The sequence below is a fragment of the Balaenoptera physalus genome (assembly GCF_965194825.1).
Source record: "Balaenoptera physalus genome assembly, chromosome: 21".
Lineage (NCBI taxonomy): Eukaryota > Metazoa > Chordata > Mammalia > Artiodactyla > Balaenopteridae > Balaenoptera > Balaenoptera physalus.
Genome location: NC_138902.1, coordinates 30,342,883 through 30,367,198, shown reverse-complemented (window position 1 = coordinate 30,367,198; position 24,316 = coordinate 30,342,883). Strand labels below are relative to the sequence as shown.

The 24,316-nt window shown below is 41.3% G+C and overlaps 2 protein-coding genes across 6 annotated transcripts in view; one reads left to right on the top strand and one right to left on the bottom strand.

The window, feature by feature from the left end:
• LOC309651629 (coagulation factor XI) overlaps positions 1-1,752 on the top strand; it is a 40,685-nt gene extending 38,933 nt beyond the window's left edge. For all 5 annotated transcript variants that reach the window (XM_082444503.1, XM_082444506.1, XM_082444505.1 and 2 more), the window contains 2 exons: positions 252-391; positions 665-1,752. In XM_082444503.1, coding sequence (XP_082300629.1) covers positions 252-391; positions 665-826 — 302 coding nt within the window. In that variant the 3' untranslated portion in view covers positions 827-1,752. The remainder of the gene's footprint in view (positions 1-251; positions 392-664) is intronic.
• LOC309651646 (uncharacterized protein) overlaps positions 1-24,316 on the bottom strand; it is a 105,623-nt gene that overhangs the window by 65,003 nt on the left and 16,304 nt on the right. The window contains exon 2 of the mRNA XM_082444545.1: positions 10,542-10,669. The gene's annotated coding sequence lies outside the window, so the exon portion shown is untranslated. The remainder of the gene's footprint in view (positions 1-10,541; positions 10,670-24,316) is intronic.

Here is a 24,316-nt window from a genome sequence, read left to right as displayed (position 1 = left end):
AATTCCAGTTAGAGCCATAATTAATTTTGGACTTAATTAACATTAACAAAATGGTACTCACAATAGTGAGAATAACATCTTCTCTGTACCCTGTAATTATAAAAGGTCCATGAAGTAAACCTAATATTTTTTTCCTTCTAGATTTTTAGATAGGTATGGTTTTGATTTTAAATACATATACTTATATTTAAATTTGTATATCTATTATATATATGTGGTTGTTCCACTAACAAACTAAAAATTTTTTTCAGACAAAATACTAAATACTCTCCAGAAAGCCCGGGTACCCTTGGTGACAAATGAAGAATGCCAGGCAGGATACAGAGGGCATAAAATAACTAATAAGCTGGTCTGTGCGGGCTACACCGAAGGTGGCAAGGATGCCTGCAAGGTAACCGTGCTCTCAGCCGACTGAACGCGCTCACGTTCGAATGTTTAGTGCATTCTTAAAGCAGTTTTCTGCCAGTGAGCGGGGAACACAGTGGATTTGTTTTCCTTACCCTGAAATCTGATAGACTGAGGGAAAAACAAGAAATCCGGTTCTTTGAAGTTTACTAAAGGGCCAAGACAGAATTTTAGGTGAAATCACTCGGATGAAAATGTATTTAAGATGAGAAGTGTCTGACCTGATCTGCGTGCCTTTTCTTTTCTCCATTTGTCACAGGGAGATTCGGGGGGCCCCCTGTCTTGTAAGCACAACGAGGTCTGGCATTTGGTAGGCATCACGAGCTGGGGCGAAGGCTGCGGCCAAAGGGAGCGGCCAGGTGTTTACACCAACGTGGTCGAGTACGTGGACTGGATTTTGGAGAAAACGCAAGCAGCTTGAAAGAGTCCCCAGATGCCATTTGACTCCCTGAAGGGTAAGCCAGATTATTCCCTGGAAGAGGGTTTGGATTTCACCGAAGAAGACACTGCACCATCATTTTCCTCCACAGGCTACAATTCTGAGACTGTCACAGATTGAAGGGGTCGGTAGTGGTAAGAACACGCCAAATCTGTCAGTCGCAAAACTCCCAGTTCCGCCGTCATCAGAGGGTGATCAGCACCCAGCCCCTTGCCTGTTAGTTACACCTTTCCTGAGCCAAAGGAATACTATAAGATTAAGATATTTGAAGATGAACACACACCCAGATAGACCAGAAAAGAATCAAGTAGTGGCACCAAAGGATCAGGTAGAACTCCTCAAAGAAACCACTGTAAAAAGATTTGTTAAATGAAAAATGGGAACTGGAGAAAATGGAAACAAGGGCAGTCACCATCAAATCGCAAGGCTCTGGGCTCTGCATACATGCACACATCTCTTTTGTAAAGAAAGAACTTGACTGAATTTGATGGCAGGTTTTCAGAATAATCAAGAATTCTTGTCATGTCATTTTTAAATATTTTTAAAATTAGTTTGGGTAGAGACAAGCTATGAGTGAGTGTGAATGTGGGTTCCAGAATTTCTGTATGGGAAAGGATTAAAAGCAGCAATTCACCTGGACGTGGGACCTTAGGGGACGAATCTTAAAGGTGTTCTTGCCTAGAAAACTATTTGTGCGTGGATTTCATATTTATTTGCATAGTTTTGGGTAGGGGAGGGCTGATGAAGATGAGGGGGTAAACCAAAGACCTCCGAAGATAAGCTGCCTCTGTGAGTGTGGGTTTACAAATCTACGTTTATAGATGATAAATGTATTGGACAGAAATCAAAATAAATTACATCCATACTATGGGGAAAACGATTTGGGAATAAATGGATGGTTACAGTAACGTTTCCAGCATCTTGAAAGTGGCTCCCTGTATTCTCAGTACTGGGGTGTTCCCTGTAAATATTTACCTGGTTATATAGTGCAAATATTTACCTGGTTATTGTTGCTGATATAGTTTAATAATCTAGAATTTTCGCTGTCTACACCAGTTTTCAATCCGTGTCAACAACTTATGTCAATATTCAATCCAATATGTGCAGTATTTCTTGAACAGACTGAGCTGGTGGGACACAGCAGTGAGCCAATAAATAGATCCCTACCTTCTTGAAGCTTCCAGTCTAGCTAGCAGGAGCCACAAAAATAAAATAATTACACATGTATAAAATATATCATATAATTCTAAATGGAAATGAGAGGGAGGCACAGGGTTCTATGAGAAGTTAAGGAAGAAGAGAGTTTAGGGAAGGTTCAAAGACTGGGCTAAAAAGGAATTTGTCTGAGGAAGAAACAATAAAAACAAAAGCAAGCAAACAAACAAACAAAACCCCCAAAATCAAAAAATTGGAATGGCATTAAGGCCTTAGCTACTGTCCTACCTCATCAAAGACTCAGGGAAACTTTGATCCATTCTGATGAAGAGGCATGTCCCCAACGGGTCCTGTTCAGACCCACTTCTCCCTTCACCTTGTGGGTCCTGCCTTGTCCTCTAATATTCCTTTCTCATGGGCTTTTCCCACATCCTCCATCAACCTGGGTCAGAATGGGCCTTTCCCTGTCCTTGTGTGAGAGAATTTTCTACATTCTGGTTAATGTCTTCAAAATTCACATTTAGAGAATTTACCTACTGCCCTGAGGCTCCAGCAGCAGTGAATGGTGGTCCTGTGCTGAGGCAATGGTTTCCTCTCTTAGCCTGCCTCTCCATGACACGTTCTGAGGCCGCCGGGTACCCTGAGGAAGGCTTCTCTGGGGACCTCTCCCTACATCCAACCCATTTCCCTCACGGGGTATGTATGCGGTGCTCATTCATCAGAGCGGGACAAGCTTCTCTCTTTCCTTCCGTCCTTCCCAAAGCCATCGACAAACTGAAACTAAGTCTTCTGAGCAATTTTTCATTTAGGAATGTGTGTGTGTGTGTGTGTGTGTGTGTGTGTGTGTGCGTGTGTGTGTGTCTGTCTGTCGGGGGGCGGGGGGAGAAGAGTTGGGGAGAGAGACAGAGAGAATGAAAAGGAATATTTCTGGTAACCACAATACTTAACACACACTCAGCCTCACTGCCTCTCTTGATGATCCCTCATCTTCAGATATAGTTTTAATTTCCTAGGGTTTCAGTAACAAATTGTCACTAACTGAATGCTTTAAAACAACAGAAATTCTTTCTTTCACAGTTCTGAAGGCTAGAAGCCTGAAATCCAGGTGCCCCCCCTGAGGTCCTCAGGGGAGGGTCCTTCCTGGCCTCTTCCAGCTCTGGTAGCCCTAGGCCCTCCTTGGCTTGGGACAGCACCACTCTGATCTCTGCCTCTGTCTTTACATGGCCTTGTCCCCTGTGTCTCTCCGCCTCTTCTCATAAGGACCTCAGTCATATTGGATTAAGTGCTCACCCCACTGTGTCAAAGTATGTGCTGCATGAAGTATAGAAATTATTGTCATTATCCACTTAGTTCAGACTTTCTGAGAAGAGACTATATTCAAAATACCCCCTGCAGCAACTGGCACAAAACAGATATTCAATAAACAGTTGTCTCTCTTTTGCCCTTGAGCATCAGACAATTTTATTATAAACGTAGTAGTATGTGGTGGGATTCCCAGGTGGAGATTATGATTGTGCATGTATGTGTTTGTTTTACTTGCTCTTTCTAAAGAGGTGTCAACATTTATCTTTTATCCACTGAGGCAGCTTCCTCACTGCACCCAACACCCCCAGGGAACGTGTGCACACTTTGTAACTCCAAGAAACTTTCAAAGGACACTGTGCTGTACACAGGCAGAAATTTCCATATCCTGTGAGGATCTGTGTCAATGCTCGGGCATTGTGAAATAAACAGTCAAGTGGCACGTGTGACCTTGGTTGGGAAGGTACCTTAAAAAAGAATACAGGGGGACCTTCAAGATGGCAGAGGAGTAAGACATGGAGATCACCTTCCTTCCCACAAATATAAAAAATACATCGACATGTGGAACAACTCCTACAGAACACCTACTGAACGCTGGCAGAAGACCTCAGACCTCCCAAAAGGCAAGAAACTCCCCACGTACTTGGGTAGGGCAAAAGAAAAAAGAAATAACAGAGGCAAAAGAATAGGGACGGGACCTGCACCTCTGGGAGGGAGCTGTGAAGGAGGAAAGGTTTCCACACACTAGGAAGCCCCTTCGCGGGCGGAGACTGCGGGTGGCAGAGGGGGGAAGCTTCAGAGCCACGGAGGAGAGCGCAGCCACAGGGGTGCGGAGGGCAAAGCGGAGAGATTCCCGCACAGAGGCTCGGCGCCGAGCAGCACTCACCAGCCCGAGAGGCTTGTCTGCTCCCCCGCCGGGGCGGGCGGGGCTGGGAGCTGAGGCTTGGGCTTCGGGCGGATCGCAGGGAGAGGACTGGGGTTGGCGGCGTGAACACAGCCTGAAGGGGTTAGCGCGCCACAGCTAGCCGGGAGGGAGTCCGGGAAAAAGTCTGCAGCTGCCGAAGAGGCAAGAGACCATTGTTTCCTGGTGCGCGAGGAGAGGGGATTCAGAGCGCCGCCTAAACGAGCTCCAGAGACAGGCGCGAGCCGCGGAGATCCGCACGGACCCCAGAGACAGGCATGAGACGCTAAGGCTGCTGCTGCCGCCACCAAGAAGCCTGTGTGCGAGCACACGTCACTCTCCACACCGCCCCTCCCGGGAGCCTGTGCAGCTCGCCACTGCCAGGCTCCTGTGATCCGGGGACAACTTACCCGGGAGAACGCACAGCATGCCTCGGGCTGCTGCAACGTCACGCCGGCCTCTGCCGCCGCAGGCTCGCCCCGCATCCGTACCCCTCCCTCCCCGCGGCCTGAGTGAGCCAGAGCCCCCGAAGCAGCTGCTCCCTTAACCCTGTCCTGTCTGGGCGGGGAACAGACGCCCTCAGGCGACCTACCTGCAGAGGCGGGTCCAAATCCAAAGCTGAACCCTGGGAGCTGTGCGAACAAAGAAGAGAAAGGGAAATCCCTCCCAGCAGCCTCAGGAGCAGCGGATTAAAGCTCCACAATCAACTTGATGCACCTGCACCTGTGGAATACCTGAAGAGACAACGAATCATCCCAAATTGAGGAGGTGGACTTTGGGAGCAAATGTAGACTCGGGGTTTGCTTTCTGCATCTAATTTGTTTCTGGTTTTATGTTTACCTTAGTTTAGTATTTAGAGTTTATTATCATTGGTAGATTTGTTTATTGATTTGGTTTATTGATTTGGCACTCTTCCTCTTTTTTATATATAAATATATTTTTTCCTTTTACTCTTTTTGTGAGTGTGCATATGTAGGCTTCTTTTTGTGATTTTGTCTGTATCGCTTTGCTTTTACCATTTGCCCTAGGGTTCTGTCTGCCTTTTTTTTTTTTTTTTTTTTAATATATTTTTAAATTATTTATTTATTTATTTATGGCTGTGTTGGGTCTTCGTTTCTGTGCGAGGGCTTCCTCTAGTTGCGGCGAGTGGGGGCCACTCTCCATCGCGGTGCGCAGGCCTCTTACCGTCGCGGCCTCTCTTGTCGCGGAGCACAGGCTCCAGACGCGCAGGCTCAGCAGCTGTGGCTCACGGGCCTAGTTGCTCCGCGGCACGTGGGATCCTCCCAGAACAGGGCTCGAACCTGTGTCCCCTGCATTGGCAGGCAGACTCTCAACCACTGCGCCCCCAGGGAAGCCCTGCCTTTTTTTTTTAGTATAGTTTTTAGCACTTGTTATCATTGGTGGATTAGATTTTTGGTTTGATTGCTCTCTTCTTTCTTGCTTGCTTTTTTGTTTTTTCTTTTATTTATTTATTTATTTATTTATTTATTTATTTATTTATTTATTTATTTATGGCTGTGTTGGGTCTTCGTTTCTGTGCGAGGGCTTTCTCTAGTTGCGGCGAGCGGGGGCCACTCTTCATCGCGGTGCGCGGGCCTCTCACTATCACGGCCTCTCTTGTTGCGGAGAACAGGCTCCAGACGCGCAGGCTCAGTAGTTGTGGCTCACGGGCCTAGTTGCTCCACGGCATGTGGGATCCTCCCAGATCAGGGCTCGAACCTGTGTCCCCTGCATTAGCAGGCAGATTCTCAACCACTGTGCCAACAGGGAAGCCCATTTTTTCTTTTTTTATTACTTTTTTCTTTTTTTCTTTTTAATAATAATTTAAATTTTTTTTATTTTAATAACTTTCTTTCCTTCTTTCCTTCTTTCTTTCTTTCTCTCGCTCTCTCTCTCTCTCTCTCTCTCCCCCTCCCTCCCTTCCTCCTTCCCTCCCTCCCTCCTTCCCTCCCTCCTTCTCTCTCTCTTTCTTTCTTTTTTTCTCCCTTTCCTTCTGAGCTGTGTGGCTGACAGGGTCTTGGTGCTCCGGCCAGGTGTCAGGCCTGTGCCTCTGAGGTGGGAGAGCTGATTTCAGGACATTGGTCCACCAGAGACCTCCCAGCCCCACGTAATATCAAACGGTGAAAGCTCTCTCAGAGATCTCCATCTCAATGCTAAGACCCAGCTCCACTCAACGACTAGCAAGCTACAGTGCTGGACACCGTATGCCAAACAACTAGCAATACAGGAACACAACCCCACCCATTAGCAGAGAGGCTGCCTAAAATCATAATAGGGTCACAGACAGCCCAAAACACACCACCAGACTAGTTCCTGCCCACCAGAAAGACAAGATCCAGCCTCATCCACCAGAACACAGGCACCAGTCCCCTCCACCAGGAAGCCTACACAACACACTGAACCAACCTTACCCACTGGGGGCAGACACCAAAAACAATGGGAAATATGAACCTACAGCCTGCGAAAAGGAGACCCCAAACACAGTAAGTTAAGCAAAATGAGAAGACAGAGAAACACACAGCAGATGAAGGAGCAAGGTAAAAACCGACCAGATGAAACAAATGAAGAGGAAATAGGCAGTCTACCTGAAAAGGAATTCAGAGTAATGATAGTAAAGATGATCAAATATCTTGGAAATAGAATACAGAAAATACAAGAAACGTTTAACAAGGAACTAGAAGGACAAAAGAACAAACAAACAATGATGAACAACACAATAAATTAAATTAAAAATTCTCTAGAAGGAATCAATAGCAGAATAACTGAGGCAGAAGAACAGATAAGTGACCTGGAAGATAAAATAGTGGAAATAACTACTGCAGAGCAGAAAAAAGAAAAAAGAATGAAAAGAATTGAGGACAGTCTCAGAGACCTCTGGGACAACATTAAATGCAACAACATTCGAATTATAGGGGTCCTGGAAGAGGAGGAGATAAAAAAAGGGACTGAGAAAATATTTGAAGAGATTATAGTTGAAAACTTCCCTAATATGGGAAAGGAAATAGTCAATCAAGTCCAGGAAGCACAGAGAGTCCTACACAGGATAAATCCAAGGAGAAATACGCCAAGACACATATTAATTAAACTATCAAAAATTAAATACAAAGAAAAAATATTAAAAGCAGCAAGGGAAAAACAACAAATAACATATAAGGGAATCCCTATAAGGTTAACAGCTGATCTTTCAGCAGAAACTCTGCAAGCCAGAAGGGAGTGGCAGGACATTTAAAGTGATGAAAGGGAAAAACCTACAACCAAGAGTACTCTACCCAGCAAGGATCTCATTCAGATTCCATGGAGAAATTAAAACCTTTACAGACAAGCAAAAGCTAACAGAATTCAGCACCATCAAACCAGCTTTACAACAAATGCTAAAGGAACTTCTGTAGGCAGGAAAGACAGAGAAGGAAAAGACCTACAAAAACAAACCCAAAACAATTAAGAAAATGGTAATAAGAACATACATATCGATAACTACCTTAAATGTGAATGGATTAAATGCTCCAACCAAAAGACATAGACTGGCTGAATGGAGACAAAAACAAGACCCACATATATGCTGTCTACAAGAGACTCACTTCAGAACTAGGGACACATACAGACTGAAAGTGAGGGGATGGAAAAAGATATTCCATGCAAATGGAAATCAAAAGAAAGCTGGAGTAGCAATTCTCATATCAGACAAAATAGACTTTAAAATAAAGACTATCACAAGAGACAAAGAAGGACACTACATAATGATCAAGGGATCAATCCAAGAAGAAGATATAACAATTGTAAATATTTATGCACCCAACATAGGAGCACCTCAATACATAAGGCAAATGCTAACAGCTATAAAAGAGGAAATCGACAGTAACACAATAATAGTGGGGGACTTTAACACCTCACTTACACCAATGGACAGATCATCCAAAATGAAAATAAATAAGGAAACACAAGTTTTAAATGATACATAAAACAAGATGGACTTAATTGATATTTATGGGACATTCCATCCAATAACAACAGAATACACTTTCTTCTCAAGTGCTCATGGAATATTCTCCAGGATAGATCATATCTTGGGTCACAAATCAAGCTTTGGTAAATTTAAGAAACTTGAAATCGTATCAAATATCTTTTCCAACCACAACACTATGAGACTAGATATCAATTACAGGAAAAAAAATTGTAAAAAGTACAAACACATGGAGGCTAAACGATATACTACTAAATAACCAAGAGATCACTGAAGAAGTCAAAGAGGAAATCAAAAAACAAAAATGTGAACAGCTTGTTAAGTGGATATCCTAGACTTAAAATTCAGTGGGCCCACCAATCAGCGATTAGTATTGTTAATAAATATAGTAACACCATTCTGACTAACAAGAATAAGAAAAGAATGCAAGTAAGAATATTACAATATGGGACTTCCCTGATGGCGCAGTGGTTAAGAATCTGCCTGTCAATGCAGGGGACATGTGTTCCAGCCCTGGTCCGGGAAGATCCCACGTGCCGTGGAGCAACTAAGCCCGTGAGCCACAACTACTGAGCCCGCATGCCACAACTACTGAAGCCCGTGTGCCTAGAGCCCGTGCTCCGCAACAAGAGAAACCACCACAATGAGAAGCCTGTGCACCGCAACAAAGAGTAGCCCCCGCTCGCAGCAACTAGAGAAAGCCTGAGCGCAGCAACGAAGACACAATGCAGCCAAAAATAAATAAATAAGTTAATTAAAAAAAAAAGAGAATATTACAATATGTCCCTCTTGTGGAGTGCCTGCTGTGTGCTTTACTCCTTGTACCGCCATGCAAGATAAGGTATTATTATTACCATTATAACATAATATCATGTTGTTGCTTTTACAGGGGAAAAAAAAAGAAAGAAAAGACAAAAAGTTTTGCAAGTATTTTCTGCTCAATTCTCCACTTTCCCTCAAGATGGCACTTTGATACCTCCTTTTGCCACATTTTAAACCATAGCATCTGGACAGAATGCATTTAATTTATAAGTAAACAAATTCTATGTATATATAGTATCTGGAAACATTAGATCAAATCAACTGCTTCAATTCAAATTCGCTTGACTTTTCAAATATAATTGTTGTAAATATCGAGTCCCTAGACAGTAGTTTGTCCTTTAAACCACGTGCTCCAGGAACCCCCCACCCCCGCCCCACCCCGCTTTGGGGACTTCACTTCCCCTTAGTGACTAACGACAGGAATCCTCAGCAGTGGGTGACACTGGGTCCTGGGTACCAAGGTGTGCTCCTAAAAACCTCTAGGACTGCAGAGGGAGTGCTCACCTGTCTTCCACCAAGCCATCCCCGCTGTCACTTGCCACCTTGCTGAGTCACAAGGCTCAGGACTTCTTGCCACCTCTCTGTGGCTTCCCTTCAGCTGTTGCAGCCCTTTCTACCACCCTGCAACCGTCTGGTCATTTCCAGTCCCTTCCCCACCCTTGCTTTGCTCCACATGTAAACAGAATCCCCTCCCTTAATTACTCAGAGTATTGTAAAGATCACGTTGCAATATTTAAAACAAACAAGCAAAAACCTTTGAGTTCTGAGGGCTTGGTGATAGGAAAAACAAAAACAAAAATACACCTCCCCTCAACACACACACAAACACACACACACACACACACACACACACACACACACACACACACACACATCCCACGTTTGGAAGTGGATAGAGATACAATCACTCCAAGATTCCGTGAGTCAAGTTCCTCCTCAAGGTTTCCCTTCTGGCTGTGTGTTTCTCTGGCCCCCCAGCTTGCAGAGACCAGCTGGCTTGGGGCTGAAGCTTATACTATTTCACGACTTTGACAAAGAAACCCTCTTAGGGACAGAATGTCCATCAGTATTTGGGTTTGTCCACTATGTGTGGACAGAGAAAAGGCCTGGGCTACAAATCTGCCCTGACTTGTGGACAGTGTTTAGTAAGTCGGCCAGCTGGCTAGTGACTTCAAAAAAAATTTAAAAACTGGTGGGAAGAAAATCTAGGGAAGAGCGATGTAGGTGCAAGTCTTAGAAAGGGCACAGTGTGAAATCGTCAGAGCTTCCACATGTGCCCACCAGAGGGCGCAGCAGTTAGTCTGTGAACGGAAGACTAATTCTAGACTCTAGAGTCTAGAATTGAGAAATTTCTTGAAGCCTTAAATGTCATTCCCCTCGCAGTCCTACTTTAGCGTGTCTTCAATTTGCAGCCCTCGAGTTTTCAAAAATTACTGGAGTCCAGTGTTAGTTTGAGCACCCTATTAAAAAATTGTTATTCTTACTAACCAGAGATACTTAAGTATTGTCAAGGGCAAGTGGTGCAGAGCCCATGAAAAGATATAGGTACCACCTACCCGTCTTTGTCTGGCTCCCACGAAGCTCTTTAGAAACTTCTACCCCCCAGCTGTGCCTGGACATCGCAGGGATGGGCTCTAAACGCCTCCCCAGTTCGGCCACCACACCATTAAACTAGAATCACCATCTGTGGAAGAAAAAAGATAGGTCCTTTGTAAAGTGAGTCCAGATGGTGGCCCTCTGCTAAGAGGTGCCTGTTGGGCAGATATTTATTTGAGCGTCACATCCTTCGGGGGGAAATGAGGCCTTAGGAAGTCATATTTTATTCCAACATAGCCATTAAACTGTTTATCTAAGGAAGAGAGTATAGTCTCTGTTCGAGTACACAGCAAACTTTTACATAAAAGTATTATTTCAGAGTGAATTTCAGCTCAAGATCTGCCTTCTAAAGTTACCCCAGGCAACAGTAGCCACAAAGCAGAGGACTCAGATGCAAATGCCAAAAATATTCGACTCTTAGCAACAAACTAACAAAATGAACTGTGTTGCCAACTAGCCCGTTCCTCCAAGAATAATCATTACAATAGATTTTGAGGCCTATAACTGTCATATTTTACTCCTGAGTGTAAGAGATTGGGAAAGAAACTTTTAAAACGCAGTTGTTAATTATATGAATGGGACATGTTAAATGATGTTTCATTGGGAGAACTTATTAAAATGATATTATAGTTCAGATATTTTAATTTTTTTCTTTCAAAAACAATGAGTGAATCTAAAATATAACTAATTAATGAATTTTAAAATAATGCCAACTTCTTTTTTTTTAAACATCTTTATTGGAGTATAATTGCTTTACAACATTGTGTTAGTTTCTGCTGTTTAACAAAGTGACTCAGCCATATGCGTATACATGTCCCCATATCCCCTCCCTCTTGAGCCTCCCTCCCACCCTCCCTAACCCACCCTCTAGGTGGTCACAAAGCACCAAGCTGAGCTCCCTGTGCTATGCAGCTGCTTCCCACTAGCTATCTATTTTACATTCGGTAGTGTATATATGTCCATGCCACTCTCTCATTTCGTCCCAGCTTACCCTTCCCCGTCCCCGTGTCCTCAAGTCTCTAGAGAAAGCCCACGCGCAGCAACGAAGACCCAATGCAGCCAAAAATAAAAAATAAATGAATAAATAAATAAATTTTTTTAAAAATGAGATGAATATGGAATTGATAAGCCGGGACAGGAGCCCCAGCACCACCCGTGTCCCTGGAACAGAGACTGAGAAACCGCTGGGGCACTTTGGAAATAAGTTTCAAACCAAGAATAATCAATACTTGTAAGAAAACAAATCCAGAAAGCTTCCAGGGTCAGCTAGTGGCAGGGCCTGGTGGTCCCTCCACTGCACCCAAGGCTCCAGCACTGCAGTGAGATGTCCTGCCATTATATATATTATGTATAATATATATATATATATAAAAAATGCATAAATACATATAATGGAATATTATTTAGCCATAAAAAAGAAAATCCTATAATTTGTGGAAACTTGGATGAACCTTGAAAGTATTACCATAAGTGAAATAAGTCAAAGAAGCACAATTACTGAATGATCTCAATTACATGTGAAATCAAAAAGCCAAACTCACAGACACAGAGAGCAGAATGTGGTTGCCAGCAAGTGGCAGAAATGAGGAGTTGCTGGTCAAAGGGTACAAACTTCCAGTTATAAGATGAATGAGTTCTGGGGACCTAATTCACAGCATGGTGATTATTGTTAAGAACACTGTATTATATCCTTGAAAGTTCCTAAGAGAGTAGTTAGGGAAAACATCAACGCTCATAAATCAACTAAATTTTACAGATGCAGAATATGAGGCTCAAGAGATTAAGTGATTTCCCCATAATCACAAAGCTAATTAGTGATAAAGCTGAGTTTAAACAATGGATCTAAACTTCAGTTTGGAGCTCATTTTATTATACATGCTGCCATTGTGATCGCCAGTTATGGTAAGATTTTCAAAATCCTAAAGACCACACACTTACATTAGAACAACGAGAACTTTGTTCTTTCTTTTTGGAGCGTCTCCTCAAAGCTCCAGAATCATCACCTTTTTATGGGAGAGCATTTCTAGCTGTTACTCTGTGCAGACGTCGCTCACATTTGCTGTTCCTTCTATGTTACAGTAAATACTTAATAAAAACACTTGCTTCAGTGTCTTTGTTTAGCTGAAGAAATAATGTCTTAATACTCTTCAAAGATATTGTATGTTTGCTGAAGACAAAAACTATATGTTACCTACAATGAAGCATAATAAACAAAAGGAACACCTGTGAACTCCTCTCCTCCCCCAAATACCTTTAATCAACCTGTGTGAATTTTCTTCATTTTATTACTTCCTCTTCCCCCAAGATAATGCTTAGCATTACCTCTTTTAAAAACTTAAAAAAAAATTTAGTCACAAAATGGAAAAAATTATATTTAATTTTGTTTGTTTTTAAGTTACATAAAATTTTTTTCCTAGACTATATGCAGTTTTCAGAAAATTGCCATTTCATTCAATATTATATTTCCAAGATTTTTTCACGTTATTTCATGTAACAGGAGCTAACTGATTTTCTGCCAAATCATGTTCTACCAGGCAAAATACATTTATTCATTTTTTTATCAGTGGATATCAGGTTATTGACAATTTCTATTGTGAACAATGATATCATGACACTTTTATGCTAGTCTACTAGGCAAGTATTCAAATTTATGAGATACTGCCATATTGGTTGTTATAATAATTTATTATATAAGTTGCTATAACAATTTGAATAATCAGATCTTTATTTTTCCAAACCAATGTTTATAAAATTGTGCTTCATTGAGATCTCAAGATGTATTTCCTGAAAAGTTAGTGAGGGTAAATATTTTGTAGTTATTTGTAATTTGGCTTCCTTCTCTTTGAAATAACTCTTCATGTCTTTTGCCTGTTATTCTCCTTGTTCGGGGGTTTTTCTTTTTGATAGGTAGCAGTCTGAAATAAGATTCTTTTCTCAGTTATATGTGTTGCATGTATCTTCTAACAGCTTATGAGTTGTCCTTTTTCATTTTATTTAATTTTTTGGCCGTATTGCGCAGCTTGTGGGATCTCAGTTCCCCAACCAGGGATTGAACCTGTGCCACTCGCTTTCATGGCAGTGAAAGTGAGTCCTAACCACTGGACCTCCAGGGAATTCCCAATGGGTTGTCCTTTTAATGTTCTTTATAAAGTCTTCTGATGTACTTTAAGTAAAAAATTTGATATAATTATAGTTATCAGTCTTTTATTAGTAGTAGTTTTAGGTCTTATTGAAAGCCCTTCTTCACTATTAAGTTTATAAAATGATTTTCCTAATTTTCTTCTAAAAGATCTGAAGTTTTTTTGTATTGCATTTAAGTCTTTCATCCATCAGGAACTTATTTTGGGATGTGGTGTGTAGAAGGGGGTCAAATTTCCCCACATGGTTAACCAACTGTCCCAGGGCTATTTTGAAAACTTGATCCTTTCTTCAGTTACCTGCAACGCCACCACTGCTTTCTTATTTCGGTTTTTCATGTATGTGTTAGTCTAGTTCTCGGTTCTTTATTGTGTTCCTCTTCTCAGTTTGTTGATTTTAGTGTCAGCGCTGAATTTTCTTAATTGACCATTGCTTTGCAATATGTCTTCCTCTCTGGTAGAAAATGATTTCTCAAATTCTCTTTCTTCAGCATCTTGTCTATTCTTATGTGTTTGCTACTCCATGTTAATTTTAGAACCACATTGTCAAGTTTCTCAAAAAAAAGAAGAGAAAGAAAAAACAGAAACTAGGGGTTTGACTGGAATTGGGTTGAATCTAGATTAATTTGGAGAGTGAATACTATTGAGTATACTGCTTGGAGCTTTATGATATTGAGTTTTCCTACCCAGGAGCATAGAATTTCTTCGTTGCTTTTGTCTTTATTATTGTCTTTCAGCACAGTGTTTTAGTGTTCTCCATACTATTTTTAAACATCTCTCGCTAGATGTATTTCTGAGCATCTGGCTTTTGTGGAAGATTTTACTTGTAAAGCCATCTGGGCCTGTTAATTTCTCTGTGCAAAAAATTTTGATTACAGATTCAATCATTTTAATGCAAAAATATTTCGTTTAATTTAATATTTGAAAAGCCTGAGTGGTTGCAATGTTTTTCTCTAGAGAGGAAATGCATTTTCTTTTGCCAAGAGCCAGGGAGCACTTCTGACTTAGAACCACTTCAGCTTCATGGAGGCGGGGGTGGGAGGGGAGTGTAGTCCTGGGGTACCACTCACCTTTCTGGTCCTGATTGCTGTACCTTAGAGGGACTTTGCTTTTCTGTGAATAAAACTTAGTACTTACAGCTCTGAAAGATGTTTAATGCAGGACGTAGGTGTTTTCCAGTGAAAGGGCCCCTCAGAATATCTAGTCTGACATTCTGCCAAAAGCAAACATCTCAAGGTTGACTCTTAGGTGGCCACTTAGCATCATTCATGTCTCCCAATTGCTACCAAAAATAATTTAGGAATGTTGATCCTGATGGAAGCTGGCTGAAGGGCCTTCTTTTCTATTTAGAGGGTATGCTTATCTGAGGTAGGCATTGATGAAGGCATCCCATGACACTGCTGCTACCCTCTCTGGTTTCCCACACATCTATGGATCGGGGAAGTGGTGAAATGAGGCTATTTCAGCCCGACAGTGAGGCTTGTGGGAGTGCTTAATGCATTTAGGCACCATATAAAGTCATGTGATTCCTAGTTTTTCTTATTAATGCACTCACTTTTGCTGAAAGAATAACCTCGTAAATGGTTGTTGAACTCCAGTGAGGTCTGCATGTCACAGCCTTGACCTTGGAATGAGCAGCGATGCTATTATTTGTGATTATGCTCCCATCTTTCCTCTGCTCGCCCTTGTTTACGTGGACCTGCCCTTGAGCATTGCTCTCGAACATTTTTTCTGAGAGTTCCCGTCACCCACCAGAAAAAGCTACATGATATGGAAGATAAACAAGCTGAGAGACCCCTAAACGCAGTGGCAGCTTTGTATTACCTATTCCCCACAGATTTCTCTCTCAGACACCAAATTTCATCCTGGCAGAAATGGGGACTCGGGAAGCTCTATGTCATGGGTTTGGGCACTCCTGGGCACCAATGTTGCACATACTATTACTTTTATTATATATTTTACTAATCATCAATAACGGTCTGTGCTGGGTATGAAATGTATTTTGTGTGAGTCTGATTGACAGTTAAGGCCTTTGTGTTCATTCGATTTAAAAATCATAGAGAAATTCAACCTGAAATTGTCTTCACACAAAGGAATGACTCTAACCACACCTCAGACTGAAAAAAATGTAACATTAGGTTAATATACTCTTACTGTTGTTTGGACCCAGAAGTTCTGGAGCTGCGTCTCTGCTCTGCTGTTACCTGCTTCTTCTGTAGTGTTATTAAGCGTGTAAGAAGTTCTACTGGAACAAATACTTCACATTTACTAGTAAAAATAGCTGCTCAGGCTGAACTTTTCTGACAACAGTAATGATCTCATCAGTTATTTTAATAGTTTAAATAGTGCCTTGGAGAGTAAGAAGATCTGCCATTAAGAGAAGAAAAGGCACAGCTGAGTTGTCTCGAATTGAGAGGCTCATTAGCTAATCTTCTCCAAAGTCTCTAATGATGTCCTGTTTAATAGCCACTAGAAATACAGAAACATTTTAGTAGAGGGTTCTCAATCTAAAACCCTTGCAGCTGTAACATCGATTACTTTGTACATAATAATAGTAACACACATAAGAGCAGCCAACTTTTACTGAGAGCTTACTATATGCCAGATACACATGGGAATAGAGAATCTCAGAAAAGACATACTGCATTAGTTCATTTGGCTAGCCACTGGATGTCTAACTCAAGTTATATGTACATTTATTAAGTTGGGTCAATTGACATAATTGGCCAACTGTTCAAAATTGTGCAGATGGCGAGTACAGGCAGGTCCCAGAGAATCATGATTTATGAGAAGATACATATTGCATCCTGCCTCGATAGAGAAGAAAACTTCTTTCTCCCAAGAAGCATAAGTCTTCATCCTGGGGTAGTAAAGGAGAAGGTTTTGTTGTTGCTCTTATCATTTTTATCCTTAATCTTCCTAACTTGGATTTCAAACAATCCAAAATGAACAATGAATATTCACTGACTGAGTGTAATGCTCTATAGTTGGGTGGTATGGAAAAAAGAGAGTTCCAGAGTCCTTCAATCAAATCTCCAACAACCCCAGCAGTTGATTCAGATCATCTAATTCTCATCAAATTCTAAGCAGGACAGAGTTGGTCAGAGGATTTAACCCCTAGTGGAATCTGGTAGCAGCCAAGAGCACGGGTGTGGACAGTCAGAAAGAAAGCCTGCGCTCCAATCCCACCTCTGCTGGTGTGACTTCGTCCAACTTATCAAATCTTTCAATATTTCACTTTCCTCATCTCTAAGAGTGGAGACACTAGTAACTACCACATTCGGTTGTTGTAAAAATTGAATCCAAATGAGATGATATACATAATGTGCCGGGACACACCAAGCGTCCACTAGGTGGTAGCTGTTATTATTTTTATGGTTATTGTTAACAATGGGAGGACCACTTGGGCCAGTTCATCGCAGTGATATTAGGCCTCAATTTCCTCCACCTAAGGTTTCAGTACCCTTCCTGCCAACTTTGACTTGAACCCTGCCCCAAATCTCTATTCATCTGCCTTAAGCTCCCGTAGCAGACCCTGCTTCCTTTATACCTGTCCCACCAATACCAGACCTCCTCCCTCCCCCACGGGTTGCATTTCTGCCATGGAGTAAATAGTCAAAATGATGTCAGTGCTCGCTTGGTTTTTTAGTATGAGCTGACATAGTAGCTTTCTTCTCTATCGCTGCCTTACTTAACAGCTGGACATCCTTAGGTCTCAGAAACAGCCTCCACCAGGGCTAAGCTTGCCTTTTGTACAATGAGTTACTTGGCTGCTATATTTGGGGGCATGAATTGGATTAGGTTGTGCTTCCCAGGCTCCTTGCTTAGCTTCGGTCTCCTCCCTGTCTGCTTAGATCCTGGCATGCTTCACACGTGAGCATTTTATATATAAGGACACGCAAAGGAAAAAATTCACGGCAACTTCAGCAAAGAAACTTACAATTTACTTTTCAACATAATCTTATCATCTACTCCAAAAATACTTGAGTAATTGACACAAAACCTATTATTATTTTACTACTATTTCTGTATAGGTAGAATTCTATTAATAAATACCAGCATAGCATCCCATGCAAACCTGTGTTTTATCCTACCTTATATTGGTGTGCTAGTGTGGATACATGGAGTGCAGTTAAGTCAAAAATAGAGGTGTATCTCAAAATCCTTATCCATATCTCTCAGTGTATAGGAAAAGTATAGCAAAAACTGTATTTTAATACCACTATAACGTGTCATTAATAATATTCAGCATTATTTTAGCAGAAGGAGTTCTGGGTGTTTTTCTGAGATAAAAAAAGTGCTTCTAAGTAGAAATCATAATGTTTCCTCCACAACCAACTCATCCTCTAGATTCTTCATTTCTCAATAGGTTTTATTTTTGTCCTAGTCATGCAAGCTTATAGCCTTGGAGGCATTCAAATATTGTTTTAGCAGAAGATACAAATATACAACTGGCTGTATCTTTTAGATAGCATTGTACTGAAACTAGCCAAACATGATAGCTCATATAAACATCTTCTTTGTGTGTTATTCCTCATAAAAACCTTTTAAAAATATTTATTTATTTAGGTTGTGCCAGATCTTAGTTGCGGCTCGAGGGCTCTTTAGTTGTGGCGTGCAAACTCTTAATTGCGGCATGCATGTGGGATCTAGTTCCCTGACCAGGGATCAAACCCCGGCCCCCTGCATTGGGAGCTCAGAGTCTTATCCACTGCGCCACCAAGGAAGTCCCTAAAAACTTCTATTGAGACAATTTTCAGAGCAATTTTAGGTTCACTGCAAAACTGAGGGGAAGATGCAGTGATTTCCTGTGTACCCACCTGCCCCCGCATATGCACCGCCTCCCCCATTGTCAACATCCCCCCACCAAAGTGGTACATGTGTTTTAATGGATGAACCTGCACTGATGCATCATAATCACCCAGAGTCCACAGTTTACGTTAGGGTTCACTCTTGCTGTTGTACGTTCTTTAGGTTTGGACAAATGTATAAGGACGTGTATCCACCATTATGGTATCAGACAGAGTGTTTTCATGGCCCTAAGAATCTTCTGTGCTCTGCCTATTCATCCCTCCCTCCACCTCCTACCCTCGGCAACCACTGAACTGTTTACTGACTCCACAGTTTTGCCTTTTCCAGAATGTCACATTGTTGGAATCGTACAGTATATCGCCAGTTCAGATTGGCTTTCTTTACTTAGTAACATGCCTTTTAGTTTCCTGCATGTCTTTTCATGGTTTCGTAGCTCATTTCTTTTTGGTGCTGAATAATAGTCCATTGTCTGCGTGTACTACAGTTTATCCACTCTTCTCCTGAAGGACTTCCTGGTTGCACAAAGGCTTTTTGGACTGTATTTAGCGCTAGACAAATGATATTCCATAATCAAAGCGGTATCCCCACTTCTCCATACACTGTAACAATTAGTTTTCCTTTTATTGAGGCTTTACTCTAATAATGTCAGTATGTTGTATTGGGACAGACACAGGCGTGAATTAGGCAATGTTTTACTGTATAAACTCTATGGGAGTAGTGTGTGGTTTTTTACACTTCTGAAATATCCTACATAAAACCACTCATGCTTGTAAAAGGCCTCTATGAAAATGGAATTCCCCCACCCCGAGTGGGTATAATTTTGACCACTGCAAGATGAGGGGACTTTCTGAAGCAATTGTTGACATGGAAATAAACAAAAAGGCTTTGTGCACCGGTGACCAAAAAGAAAAATCCAAACAACTTTACGAAGAGACGCGATGGCTTCCCAGTTGCAGGCACATTGAGCACACATTCTACCAACTATTGGCATGTTTTGTTTTTCTGTAACAAAAAGCTTCTTTATATAATATAGATAATTAGTCATACTCAGCTGGGGGTTCAGCTCAGCTTCTGTCTCAGTAAACAGAACCAGGGAGGGATTAACTCTGGTGCAGGATGCCTGCCAAGTGCTAAGCCCTATTGGACGGATGAAAATAAAACATTATTAAAAAGTCTTGTTCTGGCCTTAAACATTTCCCTACGTTTTCGCTGTACTGCCGCAGCTAACACACGTGGCTCCCCAAACTGCGTCATCCTAGGGGGCGCTGTTCTCCTGGGACAAACTTGTTTCCCATACTGTATTTGTATGTGGGAAACCTTTCGGTTGCTAAGTGTGTTTAGTCATTCCAGAATGGTCTTTTCATAGAGAAAACCTGAATATGTAATCACCTTGCTTAAAACACTTTAAATGGTCCTCAGTGCTTTTAGGATAAAGATCCCAATCCCTCCTGTAGCCTCTCGAGCCTAACATCATCTGGCCTCTGATGGTCCCTTCAGCCTCCTCTCATATCACATGCCCCCGTCCCTTGCCTTCTGTTCTCAGCAACCACCACCTTCTGTCACCTCTCTCCACAGCCCTTTACCATCTCTCCCAGGAATCTGGTCTTCTTTCTAGCTGTAGCTCAACTGTTACTTCCCCAGGAAGCCTGTTCTGACTATTCAGAGTACATGATAATCCTTGGTGTATGCTTTCTTGGGGATGTACCACTTCTCTGCACCTCTTTTCATCACATTTCATATGTACATGTGTCACACAGAGATATATGTCACACATAGATATTTGGCATAGAAGGTAGTGACTAGGGTGGAGTCTGACTTTTTTTCCTAGATATTTCTCTGAAAAATGCAAGGGCTATTGGTGAGAGCGGACTTGCGGCGGTGACCGTTGGCCTCTGCTCTACAGAGATTCTGTAACTCCTTGGAAAGCATAGAATCATCCTCCCTTTCAGTAGCTAGAAATTTAGAGTAGATGAAATATGTGGGAATGAACCTCTGAGGGCCGAAAATGCGACATATTTGGGAACAATTCTTAAACTCTGTTTATCTACATGGAATATAGTTTTGTGAACTCACTGAACTGATGCTGTAAAAACTAGACGCTGTGGTCTATCTGTCTCTAAATAAGTGTTGTTTTCTCTCCTTCAATATTGCTGTAAACAGTGGCACCCATGTAGCATATGTTTGATTTTTTTAATGTTTCATATAAAAACTACAAACTACCTTCCTGCAAATAAGCTTACCTTCCTATCCAGACATTTTTGTTGTATACGTGTTCTACCAATTAAATACTTTTGCAGGTTTAATCCTGTATCATTTCTTCTATTTTGTTTTTAGTAAAAGGGGGAAAAAATTAAAAAGCTAGAATTCCCCTCCAAAAATGTGATGCTAAAAAGACATATATAGGTTACGCATATCTGTACGGTTAATGTTTGTCTCATGTCCCAGACTCCAAGCTTCACAAAGCAGGAGACTGTGTGGATTTTGCTCTTCATGGCGTTTCCAGGGCAAGTCTAGGTCCTGGGATGTAGCTGGCCCCCAGTCACACATTTCACTGAGGACAGGGAAGGATTAGAAGTTAATCAGCCTTTTCTGTAAAGAGAGCATGGTCACTCCAGGCAGCACCTCCCAGGTCAGGTTCTAGCGTGCTAGTTCTACAACCTTCTGCAGCTGTGCCCTGCTGTTGGCTACTCACTCTTGGTACCCTCATTTCTCCTGCCCGTTTTGCTTGCATCTGTCTCACTTCTATTTGTTATCTTGCCTGGGAACCTGCAAGTCATTGATCCCTCATCCAGCCAGGCTGTAGTCCAGGTCACCTTCTGTACGTGCTCAGCTTGACACTTCATATTTCATACTGTTACCAGGAAGCGCTGATGAAGCCATGCACAAACCCAGGTGACGGCAGAGGCAAGGTCGATTGTCCTATGAAGGCCTCCTGCACCTCAGTTGTTTCACAGCAGGGAGCGCTACGCTTTCAGGTTTTTGCCTCGGGCAGTGATTCACATCTTTCAGGGCATTACCTGTACCAACTATTCTGACACTCTTTCTTTGCACACTTGCATTAAGTAAAAAGGACTCTTAGGTTTGTCGAGAAAAAGAAATCCATAAACTTCAGAGGTATTTGGATTGCTCAGAGATGTAAACTGCTTCCTCAAAGCTTTGACAGGCAAAAACACGATAGTATTTACATGTAGACAGATTCTTTGGGAAGGTCCAGGGTACATAATTTCAAACTAAATGTTCTAAGATGTTAACTGCCTTTTTTTTTTTTTTTAACCCTTGGTATCATAGGACTCACCAGTGAGGCCCCAAACAGTATCTATTTATAGAGATGTATTGATAGTCCTGGTTTATTAAAGTGCAACTCAAATACAGTCTGAACTTGACCTAAATTCTAAGTGAATTCTGCACCCTCTGCGTAACAATCCACTGGCCTTTGGGAGTGAGGGGAACGGGCAGTCCTAAGTCACTTGATTGTTATGAAAGTCGCTCACAGCCAAGTCAACAAGCTGGTCAAGTTGCCATCATTACGACTACATCAGAAGAAAGCTAAGAAAAGACTTCATTGTTTTTGAGATTCAACCCAATCAAGATCTGAACCTTAAAATGTAAGTAATAATTCAAAATAAATGTTCCTGAAGTAAAAACAAGACCAAAATCTATGAAGTTGAACCACATTAAGTTGCCAATATTCAAGAATAATTTACCTTTACCAATGGCAATTTCATCTTACTGAATATATACTCATTTAAAGAGCCCACTAGGATCTGGGCAAAAAAGGACCCATAATTCTCAACCTTAAAACATATGCCAGTAAAACTACTAATGTTTATAGATCAAGAAAAACATATTTCTGTGCCTCTAAAAAACAAACACAAAAACAAAGCCATTTACAACAGAAAGAAATCTTGATTCACATCAGATTTCTCCATAGCATACACAAAGCAAAAGAACACTGAAATAACATTTTCAAGAAACTCAAGGAAAAAAAGTATGACTCAATTACTGTCTATCCAGCAAAGTTTTTTTTTTTTCCAACTTCCAAGGCTTTGGAAAATAGTTTAAAACATACATATGCATCTGGAATATTGCAACCATGATTTTTTTCTGAGGAATCAACTACAAGACAAGCTTCATCAGAACATGGGGTTATAGGCGGAACTTTGAACAAAGTACTGAGCATTAAGTATATTTACATGTAAATCTAAGATTAAAACAGGATTAGGATAAAGATGGAAGAACAGTGTGCAGATGTTAAACACTCCAAGAAAGTGAAAACTATTTCACTTTAAAAATGAGAGAAGGAGGGAGAAAATAGACTAAACTCATTGACTGCTGCATGGAGAATAGATAATAGAAGCTAGTGAACCAAATAGTAAACTCCTAAGTCAGGAAAAAGGAAACTAAGGGGTTTATAAGAGATATTAATGTGAAAGTTACCACCAGGAAAAAAAAAGCAAACCTTTCTAGAATCCCATAGAAATACAAAACCCAAGTATAATTTTATTTTTTAAAAAATATGAGCAAAGGAGTGGTTGCCAGAGGTTATGGATGAGGTGAGAATTTAAATATAAAGGGTTAGCACAGAGAGTGTTTGGGGCTGATGGAACTGTTACGCATCTTGACTGTGGTGGGTGTTATACAAATCAATGCATGTGTTAACATTTACGGAACTGTCCACCAAGAGAAAATGTCTACGTTACTGTTTAATTGATTGATTCATTTATTATTATTATTATTATTTATTTATTTATTTTTATTTTTGGCTGAGTTGGGTCTTCATTTCTGTGCGAGGGCTTTCTCTAGTTGTGGCAAGCGGGGACCACTCTTCATCACGGTGCGCAGGCCTCTCACTATCGTGGCCTCTCTTGTTGCCGAGCACAGGCTCCAGACGCGCAGGCTCAGTAGTTGTGGCTCACGGGCCTAGTCGCTCCGCGGCATGCGGGATCTTCCCAGACCAGGGCTTGAAACCGTGTCCCCTGCATTGGCAGGCAGACTCTCAACCACTGCGCCACCAGGGAAGCCCTTGATTCATTTTTTATTTAAAAAAATATTATTTAAAAATATAACAAAAGCATGTTTGTCCACTTACTGGATAAATAAATGAATAGCCACCTTTCCCACTATCCCCCCAAAACGAGCCAAGAAAATAGACGGTATGGTGAAAGACACATTATAAGCATAACATAATTCATACAGTAAGTATAACTTAAAATAATGACATAGAGAGAGAGCAAACACAACAGTCCTATTAATATATGTAAACTGGCTTTACTCCCCTGTGGTAGGCTTGTGAAAAATAATCTACAAAACACTGTTCTACACTCTTTGACATAAATCACTGCAAGATCTTTTTTGATCCACCTCCTAGAGTAATGGAAATAAAAACAAAAATAAACAAATGGGACCTAATGAAACTTCAAAGCTTTTGCACAGCAAAGGAAACCATAAACAAGACGAAAAGACAACCCTCAGAATGGGAGAAAATATTTGCAAACGAATCAACGGACAAAGGATTAATCTCCAAAATATATAAACAGCTCATTCAGCTCAATATTAAAGAAACAAACACCCCAATCCAAAAATGGGCAGAAGACTTAAATAGACATTTCTCCAAAGAAGACATACAGACGGCCACGAAGCACATGAAAAGCTGCTCAACATCACTAATTATTAGAGAAATGCAAATCAAAACTACAATGAGGTATCACCTCACACCAGTTAGCATGGGCATCATCAGAAAATCTACAAACAACAAATGCTGGAAAGGGTGTGGAGAAAAGGGAACC